This window comes from Heteronotia binoei, chromosome 14 (genome assembly GCF_032191835.1).
Source record: "Heteronotia binoei isolate CCM8104 ecotype False Entrance Well chromosome 14, APGP_CSIRO_Hbin_v1, whole genome shotgun sequence".
Taxonomy (NCBI): Eukaryota; Metazoa; Chordata; class Lepidosauria; order Squamata; family Gekkonidae; genus Heteronotia; species Heteronotia binoei.
Window position 1 is genome coordinate 71,459,213 of NC_083236.1, and position 15,517 is coordinate 71,474,729.

The 15,517-nt window shown below is 49.9% G+C and overlaps 1 protein-coding gene across 1 annotated transcript; it reads right to left on the bottom strand.

Moving 5' to 3' along the window:
- Positions 1 to 1,883: 1,883 nt before the first annotated feature.
- Positions 1,884 to 6,786, bottom strand: PSMD7 (proteasome 26S subunit, non-ATPase 7). The gene is made up of 7 exons (XM_060254527.1): positions 6,513 to 6,786; positions 6,316 to 6,407; positions 5,251 to 5,343; positions 4,908 to 5,005; positions 4,564 to 4,644; positions 2,780 to 2,871; positions 1,884 to 2,352 (listed from the first exon to the last, which is right to left on the bottom strand). The coding sequence occupies exons 1-7, from the start codon at positions 6,584 to 6,586 to the stop codon at positions 1,926 to 1,928; spliced, it is 957 nt and encodes a 318-aa protein (XP_060110510.1). The 5' UTR covers positions 6,587 to 6,786; the 3' UTR covers positions 1,884 to 1,925.
- Between the last annotated feature and the right edge of the window lie 8,731 nt (positions 6,787 to 15,517).

Genomic DNA, 15,517 nt, shown 5'->3' on the forward strand with positions numbered 1-15,517 from the left:
GGTAGGCAAGGCCAGGAGAAAGCCGAGGTGTTGGCAGGCAACGGTGGGGGGGGGGGCTGTCCCTGAGAAATCCAGGGAGGGGCTCAAGCCCTGACATCCCTCCAAAGTTTCTGCCACTGCCTGCTGTGGGGGTGGAGGGGCTGGTCTGGCTCCACCCTCTTCCAAGGCTGCCCGCCCCCTTGGTTGTGCCTCTCTCAGGTTGCATCTGGCGAAGGACTGGGGGGGAGGGAGGAGAGGAGGAGGCGAGAGCCACCAGCTAACCCAGCACCTCCGTTCTGGCCGAGGGGGCGGGGCTTCCGGCCTGGGGCACCCTGCCCAACCACAGGCCTGCAAAGGGGCACTTGCCTCCAGGCTGCCAAGCTGAGGCCTCAACAGGGACTGGAGACTTTTCTGTCCGCTCACATCCCCTGCCTGCCAGAGGTGGGGGGGCAGTCACATCCTTCCTTCCATGGAACAGCAGTTCCTCTAACTACTAGGCTACTTACTGGAGCCGAGCTCGAACTGCCGTGGCTGGTGTGTACCCCACTCAGTTAAGCAGTCCGCGAGGTTCCAGAGGACCACCTGCCCAGGTTACCCTGGTGCTTCCCTGGCCTTCCATCACCTCCTCCCCAGTGCCGAGCCTCCAAGGAAGACAGCAGATGGCTTTTCCATGCTCCAAGCCCCTCCCCTTTCCCAGCAGAGGCAGAGAGACTCACAGCAGATCAGAGGCCACCATCAGCTCCTCTCGCATTTCTCTCCTCTTCTCCCTCCACCTGGGTACCTTGAGTCAGCCCCAGCTCTCGCAGAGCTCTACTCTCAAGTGTAGCTCCTGAAAGAGCTCTCAGCCCCACCTGCCTCACAGGATGTCTGTTGTGGGGAGACTCTCTTGGGTAGCAAAGGGCAGGCTATAAACCCAGCCTCTTCTTCGTCAAAGACTTCCCTGCATGCATTTTAGAACAAGCCTGTGAGGGGGGGCAGGCCGAGCCACTGGCCCAGGGGTCCCACCCTCAGGCCCCACCAGCCCTCCGCTTGCACGGCCTCATGAGTCTGAGCCGGGCTGGAGAGGGCCATTCCACTCCGAGAAACACGAAGCCCGCTGATCTACTCCACAGCCCGCTTCCTCAGCCCTGGTTTAATCCCAGGAGTTTCCAGATAGCTTCTTCCAGACCTCCTTTGGTGCTCAGTGAAGAGGCTGGAAACAAGTGATCGGAAGCTGCCTGCTCCAAACAGCTTCTGCTGCCCTCTGCTGCTGGGCAAGTGTTCCTGCAGGAGCTGCAGAGTCTGATCCGGAACATCTCAAAAAGCTCCAGGGGGCTGCTCTCCACGTGGCCCTCAGTGGGGTCACCAAGGAGAACCAGAGAAGAGGGGCCATGGTTCTGTGGACCGACGTGCCCTCCAAGACTGGGCTTAGGGAGCCCCTGCTCTGGGAGGAGCCACACTAGCTGCTGCATGAGAAGACGACTTCCTGCCCGGCCTAGGCTGCCTCCTGCCAAGGGGTCCTGGTTGCCTGCTTCCCCAGCTGAGGGAGAGAACAAGACGGACTCCTCCCTCCCTGCAGGGAGGGCAAAGCCTGCCTAGCTTGCTACGGAAAGAGGGACGGGGGGGGGGGGGGGGATGGCGGCTATGCGCTCCCATCTGAAGCGGCAACAGACAAGAGTTTGGAGAAAGCACACTTCCCCCCTCCCCACAATTTTGCTAATCACCACTTCTTTTTTAAAATCTAATTTATTTGTCTTTTAGATCTTTTTAGCTGCCATAACAGAAAGGTTTTGTGTAGCCAAGAGTCAATTTACAGTCACTCATCCCTCCTCTTCCCCCCCTCCTCCGCCACCGACCAGAGCAGCTGCAGTTCTCTGCCAGGTTCTCACTCGCAGGCGTTAAAAAAAGAGAGAAAAAGCCCCACACAAAAGCACTGCCAGCCAGCTTTAATCTATAAATACAAAATTTCACTTCTTCTCTTTCTTCTCTTCCTTCTTGGCCTCCCCCTTCTCCTTCTCGTCCTTCCTCTCCTTCTTGCTCTCCTCCTTCTCCTGGCCCTCCTTCTTCTCAGCGTCTCTGTTGGCGATCTTGTTGTTGATCAGGTTGTGGAGGGCGACCACCGAGCGGATGAGGGAGGCCAGGTACACCACCACCATCTGGTCGTTAGTCTTCAGGTAGAAGGCCTTCACAAACTCTTGCAGGTTGACATCTGGCAGCAGGTTGAAGACGTCCTGCAGCTGGTAGATGATCTGGTGGTTGATGGGCAGCTTGCCCGTGGCCACCTTCTCCAGGTAGCTCCTGATGTCCAGCAGCTTGGAGTTCAGACCCTTCAAGCCGTGGACCTGGTTCGTGATGCGCTGCGACAGAGTGCCCACTGTGGTGTCTTTAATGTCCCTGCAGCAGCCAGGAAGGGAAGCAGGTCAGGTGAGAGACACCCAGCATCCAACCGACACACAGGGGGTGGGAGACGTCAGGGGAGGTGAACAGACAAGGGCAAGACCCAAGCAGAGGGCAGACCAAGGTCAAGCCTTGAAAGCAAAAATCCCCCTTTGGGAAAAGAGAGCTAAGATGCCCTCTGAACTGCTGGAGCCCCCAGAGACAACCGGACCCCGCAGGCCAGACTTCAGGATTCCATGGAAGTGGAACAGGCCCAGCCCCACTGCCCCCCTTGTCAGGTCTGTCTCCCTCTTCCCCCCTCCTCAAGGAGCCCTGGAAGGCCTTGCCAGGATGGTCTATGGCTGGCCCTCCACCAACCTGCCAGCTGGCATCCGTCTTCTACAGCCGAGGCAGAGGCACCGTCTCAGGAGCCCAGCAGCCTTACCGTAAGAGATGCTCCACCCCAACCTCCTCAGCTTCCTCTGCTCCTATTTCACTGGTCACATGCTCAAAAGTCTTGGAGGTTGGTGTTCCATCCTTTGGGATGCAAAAACAAGCAAAACTCAGTCAGAACCCAAAGGCAGGAGACAAGCGCTGCTACCCTGGTGCTTCACACAAAGTGATGGCTCTGCTCTGCTTAGACCTCGCCTAGAGTACTGCATTCAGTTTTGGGCACCACAAGTCCTATGAGGAAAGGCTGAAGGAGCTGGGGATGTTTAGCCGGGAGAGGAGACAACTGAGAGGTGATAGGATCACCACCTTCAAATACTTGAAAAGCTGCCACATAGAAGATGGCACAGAGTTATTTTCTGTTACCTCAGAAGGCTGGAAATTAAATCGGATTGAACTTTAATCAAAAGAGTTTCTGGCTAAATGTTAGCAAGAACTTCCTGACCATTAGAGTAGTTTCTCAGTGTAACAGGCTTCCTCAGAAGATGGTGGGCTCTGTTTTTAAGCAGGCTAGATGGCCTTCTGACAGCAGTGCTGATTCTGTGAATTTAAGCAGATCAAGGAAGGGAGGGCAGGAAGTGCCACATCCATGCTTAATTCTCGTGGCCCTTTCTTTTTTTAAAAAACAAATCCTTTATTTGACAGTTCCATATACAAAAAGAGCTAAACATAAACTATACACAAACATACTCGACCCACCACCCATCCCTCCAAACCAAGGAGCTTACGGGGCTTCACCATAACACAATTCTGACTTTCTCATAGTAAATCCCATGCTTTTTATCCATACATATAAATAGTCCCAAGTCTTCCTACAATCTTGTAGATTACCTCCTCTTAATCTTACAGTTAATGTGTCCATCTCAGCTGCTTCAAATAGCTTTTGTAAAACTTCATCTCTGTCCGATAATTTAGAGACTTTCCAGTATTTCGTGTACAAAATTCTTGCGACAGTTATTATGTACAACAGTTTTTTCTTGTCTGGATAAACTCCCTTTACACACATTCAACAAATATAATTCCGGAGTATGTTGAAGCCTTATTCTCGTGGCCCTTTCTTACATGCCCAAGGAAATCCTGATCACAACTTTGGAGACAGGAAGCAATTTTTCTCCAGGTTTCTTGGAGAGTTTTTTGCCATCTTTTGGGCATGGAGCAGGGGTCACAGGGTCCATGGGGGGGGGAAGTATTTGTAAGCTTCCTATACTGTGCAGGGAGCTGGACTAAATGACCCTGGAGCTCCCTTTCAACTTTATGATCCTAGGCAGGAAGAAATCCCAGGGGTTACACCACAGAGAAATGTAAAGACTCAGAAACCATGTGCATTCTTTAACACGCAGCCCAAACCAAACCAGAACAGGACCACAAGCAGCCAAGGTGTAAGGAGAGGCACAGAATCAGGGCTAGAAAGGTATTCTTCGCTCAGAGGCTGAGCAGCTTGGCTCTCAGTCAAGAGGATTGGTGGCATGATGCTGGTGCAGTTCCTCAGGGCCTCCACAAGGGACTGGGGGAGCTGCTGCTGCACCTCGACCCACAGCCTGCTTGCCAGCTCATGCCCAGCTGTGCTCACATTCAGCACAGGCCCAACTGCCTAGTCATGCCGCTGTCACTGTGTTGCTTGCAAAGAAGCAGCACAAGGAAGGGCAGGATAGCTCAGCTGCCCCTGGCCTTGCCTCATCCCAAGCATGGCGAGTTGGCAAGTGAGGAGAGTGCCTGAAGACACTGCCCAATGGACAGGGAACCAAAGTCACTTGCCACGCTGGGCCCCCAGTTACTCACATCGTGAACTTCTTCCACAGAGATGTAGGCCTCGGTAGGCAGCCCCAAGTCCTTTGGCTTCACATCAATGATTACCAATACCTGTTTGGAAAGATCTCTCTTAGGGCCTGTTGGTGCCAAAGCAGCAGCCTGGCCCGTTGTGGTCAACCCCCAGCTGAGGGAACTGAACTCTCAAACAGCCCCAGTCAACAGACAGGTGTGCTCCGAGTTCTGAAGCTCTAAGCCCACAAGCAAGCAGGAGCTGCAGTCAAACCTGAAACCTGCCAGTGTCCAAAGGATCCTCCTGTAACCCTTGTGCAGCTTTGAGCCCCAGTGGACTTTGTGTGTGCCGAGAGCAGCCTTACCGAGTTTGAGCAGTATCTCTTCATGAGCTCGTTGATGGCAATATCGTTCTTGTGGAGCTTGGGACCAGTGTGGTACCATCCCACGATTCTTTCTCGGGCTACAAAAGAGACGAAAGAGAGCTCAGAAGGGAGCCATCATCATCACACAGAACACAACTGGGACAGACCGAAGATGCCTTTGAAGCTCAACAGAAAGTGGGGCATTTATTAAAAACCTTACTGAGCCCCCCAGAAGATTTTTCACACTGCCTAAAGTATTGCAGTTTCAACTCAAAGCATCAGGCATGGCTGTTCCACATTGATGGAGAGAGGTACCGGCTTGGTCCTGCCAAAAACTTCTCACCGTTCACTTTCTTGAACATCCCGTACATGTTCTCCAGGTAGTCGTGGTCAAGAAACCACACGGAGTCATCTTTGTCATCCTCGTCGAAAGGAACTGCAGACAGAACAAGAAGCCGCTTTGTTATTTTGTGGCCCAAATTTCCAGCTGAAGGACCCAAGTGGCAGCGCTACAATGAAGGCCACCGGAATGGGTCCAAGAGGGACTGCAACTGGCACACTGCAGGATCAGCCTCTGGACAGGGCCTGCTCTGCAAGGGGGCTGTGCAAGGCAGAGGGTGAGATCCTGCCTGTTGCAGGGCATTGTAAAAAGGGGGTATCCAGCAGAGAGGGCTGGGAGGAGCCCAGGCAGCAAGCTGTAGCCACAGGGGGGCCTCTGGAGGCACTGCCCTCTGACTCCCGGAAAGCCCACTGGGATGCAGCCTGCTTCTTTTTTTCTTTTTTGCCATGGCTAAGCCAGTGAAGCGTCATCAGTGGCAGTCGGATCTAGACAGGGGTTGTTTTGTAGGAAAAAAAGGTGGTGGAGCTCATCCAGGGATGGTTATGCAGCTGCACCTACTATTCAATGGACATGATAGCAGATTACAAGATAATGCATGGGATGGAGAAAGTAGAGAAAGAGGTACTTTTCTCCCTTTCTCCCAATACAAGAACTCGTGGGCATTCGATGAAATTGCTGAGCAGCCAGGTTAAAACGGATAAAAGGAGGTACTTCTTCACCCAAAGGGTGATTAACGTGTGGAATTCACCGCCACAGGAGGTGGTGGCGGCCACAAGCATGGCCACCTTCAAGAGGGGTTTAGATAAAAATATGGAGCCGAGGTCCATCAGTGGCTATTAGCCACAGAGTGTGTGTGTATATAAAATTTTTTGCCACTGTGTGACACAGAGTGTTGGACTGGCTGGGCCACTGGCCTGACCCAACAGGGCTCCTCTTCTGTTCTTAAGGTGGGAAGGAGGAAGTGGAGCTGTCAGAAAGGTTCCCGCTGACTGCGAGGCCTGGACCGAGGCGAGCTGAGCAGCAGGCGGGGAGGAGGGTGATGGGGAAGCCCTTCCTGCCCCCCCTCACCGGCGAAGCTGTTGGAGACGTCGAGCACCTTCTTCTGCCAGGAGCCCAGCAGGACGCCCACCACGCGCTTCTGGTTGCCCACCTTGCCGATGCTGCGCGGAGGAGAGGAGAGGAGAGGAGAGGAGGTGAGGCGGGGCGGGGCCGGCAGCCAGGACCCCTTCCCTCCCTCCCTCCCTGCCCCGGCCCGGGGGGCTCACCGGTTGAAGTGGTCGACGACGCTGAGCAGCACCAGGGGGTGCACCACCACCCGCTCCACCGCCAGCTCCGGCATCGCGAAGGCCCGGCTCCCTCCCCTCCCGGCGTGCACTGCGGCCCAGTCATGCCCGGCGGGGCGGGGCCAGGCGCCGGCGCCATCTTGGGAAGGGCGCAGCCTCGCTTCCGGTTCCCAGCCGGAAGGGCGCGTTTCCTCGCTTCCGGCCGCCGGGTTGCCTCGGGGGCGCCTGTCTGGGCGGGGCTGGCAACAAAGGTGGCCTCAACTCCGCCTCCTCCCGGAACTTGAACTCCAAGGGACCCTTTTCAGTGCCTTCCCTCCGCTGCAAATAATGAAGGACAGGGGCACCTCCTTTGGGGGCTCATAGAATTGGACCCCGCAGTCCAATCCTTTTGAAACTTGGAGGGTATTTGGGGGATGCTATGCTGCAAATGTGGTGCCTCTGCCTCAAATAACAGCTCCCCCAGAGCCCAAGATACCTGCAAATCAATTCTCCATTATACCCTATGGGAATTGGTCTCCAAAGGGAGTAATAGGGTTCCCAGCAGACATTGTCTCCCCCCCCCCTTCACTTTCTGGTGACCCTGAAGCGAGGGGAGGTCTTCCAAACCGGGGGGTTGGCAACCCTATATGCTGACATGAGATTTGGCTGCTGTGGTTGGGACAAGCCTTCAAGGGCCCTTTCTGCTTTGTAGAATGCAGGATCTATCGATAGAACAAAATTTGAGTCCAGTGGCACCATTAAGGCCAACAGAGCTTAATTCTGGATATAAGCTTTCGTGTGCAGGCACACTTCTATCAGTTGCTTTACTCTTTACCTCCTGAGATGTTGTGCTTTCTGGTGAGACTGAGAATGGGTGTCCCTGTTGGCTGCCTAGCCCTTTCCTTGTGCCCCCCCCCCCCAGCACAGTAAAGGCTCTACTATTAACCACAGTGGCTATTTAAAAGGTAAAGGTAGTCCCTGTGCAAGCACCAGTCATTTCTGACTCTGGTGACATTACATCATAACATTTTCATGGCAGACTCTTTACAGGTGGTTTGCCCTTGCCTTCCCCAGTCATCTACCCTTTCCCCCCAGCAAGCTGGGTCCTCATTTGACCCACCTTGGAAGGATGGAACCTTGAGCCAGCTACCTGAACCCAGCTTCCAACAGGATTGAGCTCCAACACGGCTTCTCTTATATTCTTATCATTTGTGCAAGTGCACAGTCAGCAGCACTCAGCCCACTGGCCCAAGTGACACGCCCAGCACTGGCTTCTACCTGGAACCAGGCCTCGGTTCTCACCCTCCCTGCCCCACCAAAGCCACCCCCTGTAGCTCTTTCCAAAACACCATCCGGTGCAGGATCCCTTTCCCGTGGCCTGAGCCCCCACCCCGTTAGTCACAAGGGTAACAGTAGTTGCCCACCAAGCTATGTTCTCTTTTCCTTTTAAAAATTTAATATAGTTTTAAACAGCTTTTCCAAATAGGGTCAAAGCAGTTTACACATCAAAGCTGAATGCGAAGCTAAAATGATTTCATGCATAAAATCCAATAGAAATCCAGTACATCCAGCATAATAATAAAGGGCAGATAGAAACAAAAACTCCTATAAGGAAAGTTTGACAGTAAGCGATCAAAAGGCCAAGGTGGTGATCTTCACTCCAAAAAGGAATTTTAAACACACATTGTTGGCTCATGTAATTTAGTGAATTAAAGAAAATTAACAATTCTTTTTATCTTGGAATTTTATTTGTTTATCATCTAAACTGGGCTCTGCATCAAAAAGCTGTGAGAAAGAAAGTAAAACCTTGTACTGGGGGTATTTTGAGTTTCATTTGAATTAGGGGAGAGATACATACCAAAGGCTATACGAGTTAGTCTAAAGATAATCCCAGTTTTATATGGGGTAGCAAAGAGAATTAAGGTGGTCACAGAATCTGTTGATTTTCCACTTTCTCAGAAAACTGCTAAACATTTCATGCTGTGTTGCTGGTGTGGTGTTGCGTACTGAATATGGTAACAGGGCTTTTTTTGAGCAGGAATGCACAATAATGCAGTTCTGGCTGACTTGGCAGCAGGGGTGTGGCCTGATATGCAAATGAGTTCCTGCTGGGCTTTTTCTGCCAAAAAAAAGCCCTGGGTAGCCATCATTGGAAGCTAAGGCATGGATACGTGGATTTAATTTGTGCATAAGGTTGCCTTTCTTTGTTAACAGCTATTTGACCTTATTGAAGAAGGATTCTTATATGTCATCATAGCTTAGGATCATGGACAAGAAATTGCTGGCTACTGGTTTTACCGTGCAATCTATCAAGGAATTGAGGCTCGCTGAATCAGTAATTTTAATTTAAAAATGGATTAGGCAGATTGATCATAATAGTTCTATTCTTTGCATTTAATGAATTTGTTCTTCACAGTGTTTTGGAATACTTCCCTCTGTTCCTTTTCCCTCCTACGTTTAACATTGGACTTCACTTGGTCTTCTCAGGGTTTTTACTCTTGCTAGAATGAATCCATTCATAGATTTTTATGAGAAACTGCTTTTTGCATTTCCCCTCCTCTTGACAGAATTTGCTTCTGCCTTGGGAAAATAGATACAATTTCTTATATTCTGTTGGAATGTCCTTTATATTCCAACCTAAGATGCCATTTCACTTTACCACGGCTGGTGAATTCCTGCTATTCAAATCCAAGCCAGGTGGTCCCTTTCTTACTCCTAGATCAAACCCTAATATAACTGGATGTTGCATTTTTCTTTTCTTTTGGGAAATAAGTGGAGAACAATACTCCCTCTAAGCTGTGGAGTTTTGTGAGCAAAAATTCTACTTTGTGAGCTGCTGCCATTAAAGTAGCTCATGACTTTACTGCCTGTAGCTCACAAAGTAGTTTTTTTTGCTCACAAGACTCCGCAGCATAGCGTATTGTTACCAGCCAAGTTTTTCTGTTGACACCCAGCCATATTGTACTGCCTTGGCTATCATTCGGTGCGGTGGTAAGATGTTTGGTGGTTCATAGGATGGGAGCCTTCCTTGAGTCCCAGACAGAAAACCCCCGTGGGGGTAAGAAGGGCCCTCAAGTCCCAGCCAACGTCTAGTGACCCCTGGTGGGGTTTTCAGAGGTGGTTGTATAGGGACCCTGGGATTCCATGGCGGTCTTCCATCCAAATGCTAGCCAGAGCTGACCCTGGTTCGCTTTTGAGCTCTGACAGGTTAGGCAAGAGATGAGCAGAGATGGTTTGCTATTGCTTGCCTCTGCGTAGCCACCCTGGACTTTCTTGGTAGACTCCCATTCAAATGCTAGCCAGAGCTGACCCTGGTTCGCTTTTGAGCTCTGACAAGATCAGACTAGCCTGGGTGATCCAGGTAAGGTGAGAGACGAGCAGAGGCCGTTTGCTATTGCCTGTCTCTGCGGAGCAACCTTGGACTTCCTTGGTGGTCTCCCATCCAACTCCTGACCAGGGCTGACCCTGCTTAGCTTCCAGGATCTGATGAGATCAGAGATTGGGCTAGCCTGGGCCATCCTGGTTGATTCAAGTGCAACTTCAGACTAATAGAAACTGGGAGAGACTTGCACAGCCCCTCTTGAAGACGCTCCTCTTCCAGATTTCCTCCAGCCATTCCTTCCCAAGTCCTCTGAGTTGACAGGTGAGGGCCATCAGCACCTTGCCTTCCAACTACAGTTTAAAAGCCCAGCTTGAAATGTTTTGGCAAAGCCAGAGTAAGAGGGAGCCAGTCGGAGCATCAGACCATGGCTTGGCCTTGCGTCTGAACTGAGTCTGTATCACAGCACAAGTTTCCCTAGAAAGACCTCTCAGCAAAATCTCCAGTGCCTGGCTGTGCTTGTTCTTGACTAAGGTGGGTAAACATTTTCATTCTATGGCTTTATGAGATGCCTCCCAAAAGGCTTTCCAGGAGAGGAAGAAACGTTGAAGGAGTGCCTAAGTGGGATCCTGAAGGAGCCAGGGACCTCTTGTGGTATTTTTAGAGGTTGCAGCACTTAATTTCCCGCTCTTGCCCTCCTCGCCTGCGTGGAATTTTTGTTTTTGGCCAGCAGAGGGAGACGTGTAACTGTACAATAACGGCAGCTTTGGAAGCTCATTTTATCAATATACATATAAAACTCAATGCTCAAATTAACTAGTTCAATAAGTAATTTAGCTCATTGATTTTTGGACCTATCCTAAGTGCCATTACAAGCTACGGATATTTTAAATGCCATTACCTAATAGACAGAATGTTTTAAGCACCTTCTATTGATTTTATTACTGCTTTATTTTGCTGTCTTGGTTTAAAATCATTTTAACCACTCGGTAATCAAGAAGAAATATATTGTTGGTGAAATACAGTCAATTTCCTAAAAACCTTTGACATCGTTAAATAAGGAATTACAGTTGTTAAATCATGTCATGCAATAACCAAAGGACGGAAAAGACATACTGTTTGGAGCAGCGGGCCAGCTTACCAGAAAGCCCCGCTGACCTTTGCCCCCCAGCCACTCTGTATGTGACAATCCCCCCTCCTTTTCTTTCGGGCTCTGACATCAGCGTTTTCAACAAGAGCTACATCTGAAAGCATTTATCAAACTAATCGGCACATTAATCGATTAATTCATTAATCAGAGATTTAAAGCGCGGATTTTAAATCAGACAAATGAACGCTGACTTCAGTTGAAGGGCGTTCTCTGCTGGGGTTATGGAGGGCCATTGCTTGCACTTGCAATGATTTCTTGAGCAGAAAATCAGTCTGTGTTAATTACTTGGGAGGTCTGTTATCTTCATTAGGTACCGTTAAGTGTCACATGTATAGAGGCAATTATAATGTGTGTTCTTTATTAGATAATTAAACATTTAGCTTAGACAGGAGATAGTTAATGGGTAGATTTAAACAAGCCTGTTAGCCGCAGAGCGTCGGATGCTGGCCTTGTGTGTTTCGAGGATGCATGAAGGTGCTTTCGTGGCAGAGTCCGGAAAAGAATGCACTTTGGAGCGGTGGGCAGGTTTACCAAGGAGCTCGCCTGACCTTTGCCACCCACGCTGTCTAAGTGTGGCACTCATGCCCTGCTGTGTCCTTGAAATCCCTGCGCCTGCCCTCCGCAACTGGGAAGTTCCATTCGATCGGCTGTCCTGCTACTAATGCTGCACGCTGCCATTCGGCTTCCCGCACGGCCACCCAGCTGTTTCCTTCCAGACTGTCAGTCCCAGGGAGCAGATCAGCTGGTAAAATGTCAGCTGCAAATGCAGCGTATCCGCTGCCTAATCAAAGAACAGCAAAGCAATGTTGTGATCTTGGGAGCTCAATAAAGGCCGACTGATGAGATGATACGCGATTTAACTTTGGATCAGCAACCATCAATACATGATTTGGCAAGGGATTCCTCAGCTGATGGAGGAGTTTAGAGGGATTACGCAGCTGCAGAGCCAAAACGGGGGGCTGGATCCTGTAAAGTCTAGCGCTCCGATAGTCATCTCAGGGTTTGTTTTGCTCATAGCTGCAATTTAAGGGAAATGACTGATTAGGCTTCTGCAGGGAATTTAAGAGACTGGCCTGTGGAATCTAGGGCATACGTTATTTTCAGGGTATGCACATAAGCTCAATTAGCTGGTGAAGGGGAGCCCTTGCTTCTTAAGAGGTCCTAAGGAAGATGCGCTGGCCTCATGGTAGGGATTACTCCGTAGGGAAGCCTTGCACCCAGAACGACTGCCCTGGACCTGGGAAGTCACACTGGATCTCACGGTGGGAAACAAAATGACAGAAGCAGATCCCAAGAACGGTGTGGGGCCTTGCTTGGAGGTTGTTGCTGGATGCTGCTGTGCGTGGGCAAGCAGAGGAGTGGGCACAGGCAGGCTCCGGATCACGAATATTTGGGCACTGAGGCAGTTACGGCCACCCTGAGTTTCTTCTTGTGAATTCAGAATTGCAGCGCATGGGGGAATGAAATCTCTTGCGCATCTCATCCATCGCCACCTGCTTCTTACTGGATTTGGTGAGTGCACAAATTCATTTCCAGAGGCAGGTGACACAGAGAAGGCTGGGCCATGGCCATGCTGCTCCTTCTCCATGGGACAGAATGAGGTGAGAACTTTAGGGGGAGACCGCTGGTTATGGATCTTCCTATCAGGGTAGTGGTTTGTTGTGATCTTTCCACAGATTTCACATTTTTTAAAAGTCTCCCATTGGGTAGCTGAACAAGCACAATCCTCTGGTCTCTGCTACAGCATGAAACACTCCCTGGACAAATGTGCAGCCGTCGATGCAACACTGACTTCAGCTCCTTGGTCATCCTCGTTGCGAGGTTTCCCTCCACAAAGGCCATTTTGAGATCTGTAGGGCTAAAGAAGGCCAATTAAAAGGGCTACTATATTCACCTCCCGTTCTTAGTGGAGGCCTTTCTTTAACCAGGAAAGCAAACCGTTAAAGAGGTTTCACTTGCAATAATTTTTCCACACCTTGAGGACTAGCAAATTCTTTAATATGGGGCTTTATTTGTACAAAGCAGAACTTCAAAACCACTCAAAAGCTTTCTTATTAACTGCTGTCAGTCCTGTGATTTACAAGGGCAATAAAGATCTGGAGGGGGCGCATTCATCACGGAGTTCAGCGCTCCAGGAGCCATTTTCTCAAGCGGGAAAGCCAAGTGATAAAATGAGTTCTTTTGTTCTATAACCTTCTTAAAACGTGTGTGTTGGTCTCTCTGGCTTGTAGCTCGGTCGGCTCCTGCAGCTCTCCATCTCCGATGATGGATGGCCGCGATGCAGATGCTGATGATGCATCTGGAGCAGCAGATTCTCTGAGTGATACAAATTTACTTCCTGCTTTCTATTAGTTGCCAGCATTATTTATTCCCCCGCTCTTAATTTTTATTTTATTTGCATGACACTTTTGAAATTGGGTGGGGAAAACTACCACATCCCTCCCTTTCTGAGGACAACTCAGATAATTCTGATTTAGGAGAATATAAAATCCTCATGTTTGTAACAAGAACCCATTCTTCTGATTTGTGGTGCGGACTGCGGACCCTGGGAAGCAAAATTCGGTTATTCTCTGTTGCGGCATGCTTTCTGGGGTCGAGAAGAACTTTAGTTTCTGTCCTCCGGTGATGGCAGAGGGGAGAAAATGCTCGTTTGTAACACAGAGAAAAACAACAACACACGGGTACACTTTGCATGCTGAAGAATGGAACTTGTGAAATGATTCGTTAACACAAGTAATGGAGTCCTAGTCTGGACACAAAACAAGATTTTAAGAACAGAAATCCAATTACATTTTGTGAGAGAAAATAACGAGGCTGGTTCTTTGTTTTTGTCATTCCAGCCCATCCCAAAGACTGTCTCACGCAAGGTCCCCATGATTTTCTCCTTCAGAGACATTTTTGAAAACAGCCCTCTTCTCTCCTGTCAGAGCTGCCATCACATTGGAAGCCTGGATGGTTCTAACTCGCCAGGTTTTGAGTTTGGCTGGGGTGCAGCTGCTGGGTTGTAAAAGTATCTTTACATTTTATTATAGAGGTGTCTGATAGTTGTAAACCACTTTGAATCCCTAGGTGGGAGAAAAGTGGGATAAAAATATTTAAATATAAATAAAAGGTGCAAATAGACGTCGGATGCAACGTGTAATTGAGACTTTGAAGGTTTTGTTTTTCAAATGCAAAATCCAGCACAACAACAGAGAAGCCCGTCTTGTAGGCTGGGGGTCCCAAATCAAGAGGCAAATGGCATTTCCAGACATGGCGACTGGGGTTGGGTGGACAGAGCAACTTCTCACATTTGGAAAACCACTCAAAGTCATGGGCACACCCCAAGCAGAAGGCGTGAGCCGCATGAAAGCAGTTGGCAGTTGGCTTCTCCCTCGAACACCATCCCATTCTAGAGTTGGAAGGGACCTCCAGGGTCATCTAGTCCAACCCCCTGCACAATGCAGCAAACTCACAAACCCCTCCCCCTAAATTCACAGGATCTTCATTGCTGTCAGATGGCCATCTAGCCTCTGTTTAAAAAACCTCCAAGGATGAAGAGGCCACCAGAGGTTACCTGAATGAGCCGTCCTGAAGAGGTGTATGTGCACACGAAAGCTTATACCTTGAATAAAAATTTGTTGGTCTTAACGGTGCTGCTAGACTCAAACGTTGTTCATGTTAACTGTGACTCATTCTCTCCAAGGTATCCTATTGAAACCTCTGGGCCTACACTTGAGCATCTGGTTGTTAGTTTGAGCCTTAAGAACGGGATGTGAGAGAATGTTTTCTTTCTGTGCTGATTGTGCTGAGAGAGCACGAGAGAGAGAGTGACCTTGAGCCAGAGCAGGTGCAAAGGCAGCCGCCCAAACCCTTGCCAGGAGGCAACATGCACTTGGCCCAGCCTTTCTCCCGTTAACCCAAGGAGATGCTAAGATATCACAGCAATCGCAATGCAAGGAAATCCACTGCCAGAGCCATGGACTGCGGGCTGCAGGCAAAGTCAGTGGGATTGCTCAGGAGGAAGTGCAGCAGTGCAGTGTGCTGGGCATGGGGAATGGTGCCAGCTGGGGTGTCGGCCTTGGGACTCGCTCCTAACCAGCACAGCCAGCAGGCTCCAGGGAAGGGGATAGTGGTCTGCGGCTGTTCTGTCCTGTGTGCGTGTTGGTGGGGGGGGGGGGGGCGGGTCAGCCACAGCTGAGAGGGTCCCTGGGCCTGTTTGCTGTTGTTTTATGGCCGCATTTAAAATCTGAGTAGGAAAGATTTTGGGCAGGAGGCCGGCCTCTTTTTATATGGGTGTGGAGGGAATTCTGTGTTTGTTCTGATACTTATCATATTGTTAAGTCTTTTGCCTGATATTTTAAGTTGGAAATTATAAGTGTTCTTTGTACTCCAGAGTCTCATTTATATTGTAATTTCTTTAAAGGTTCCCATGATCTTAAAACCCCCTTTTCCTTTATGGGTCAGTTATTATAAAAATGTGCTTTTATGCTGAATCGTTTAAAGACCATCTGTTAAGTGAGAGGCAGCTTGGGCGGGGCGCCCTTGGGTTTCTCACCA

Excerpts from the sequence above, each read along its gene's own strand:
- PSMD7 (XM_060254527.1), bottom strand. The coding sequence starts at position 6,586 with ATGCCGGAGCTGGCGGTGGAGCGGGTGGTGGTGCACCCCCTGGTGCTG. Across the intron at positions 5,344-6,315 it reads CGTCTCCAACAGCTTCGCCG|TTCCTTTCGACGAGGATGAC; the intron begins GTGAGGGGGGGC and ends TTCTGTCTGCAG. Across the intron at positions 2,353-2,779 it reads GGGGTGGAGCATCTCTTACG|GGACATTAAAGACACCACAG; the intron begins GTAAGGCTGCTG and ends TGGCTGCTGCAG.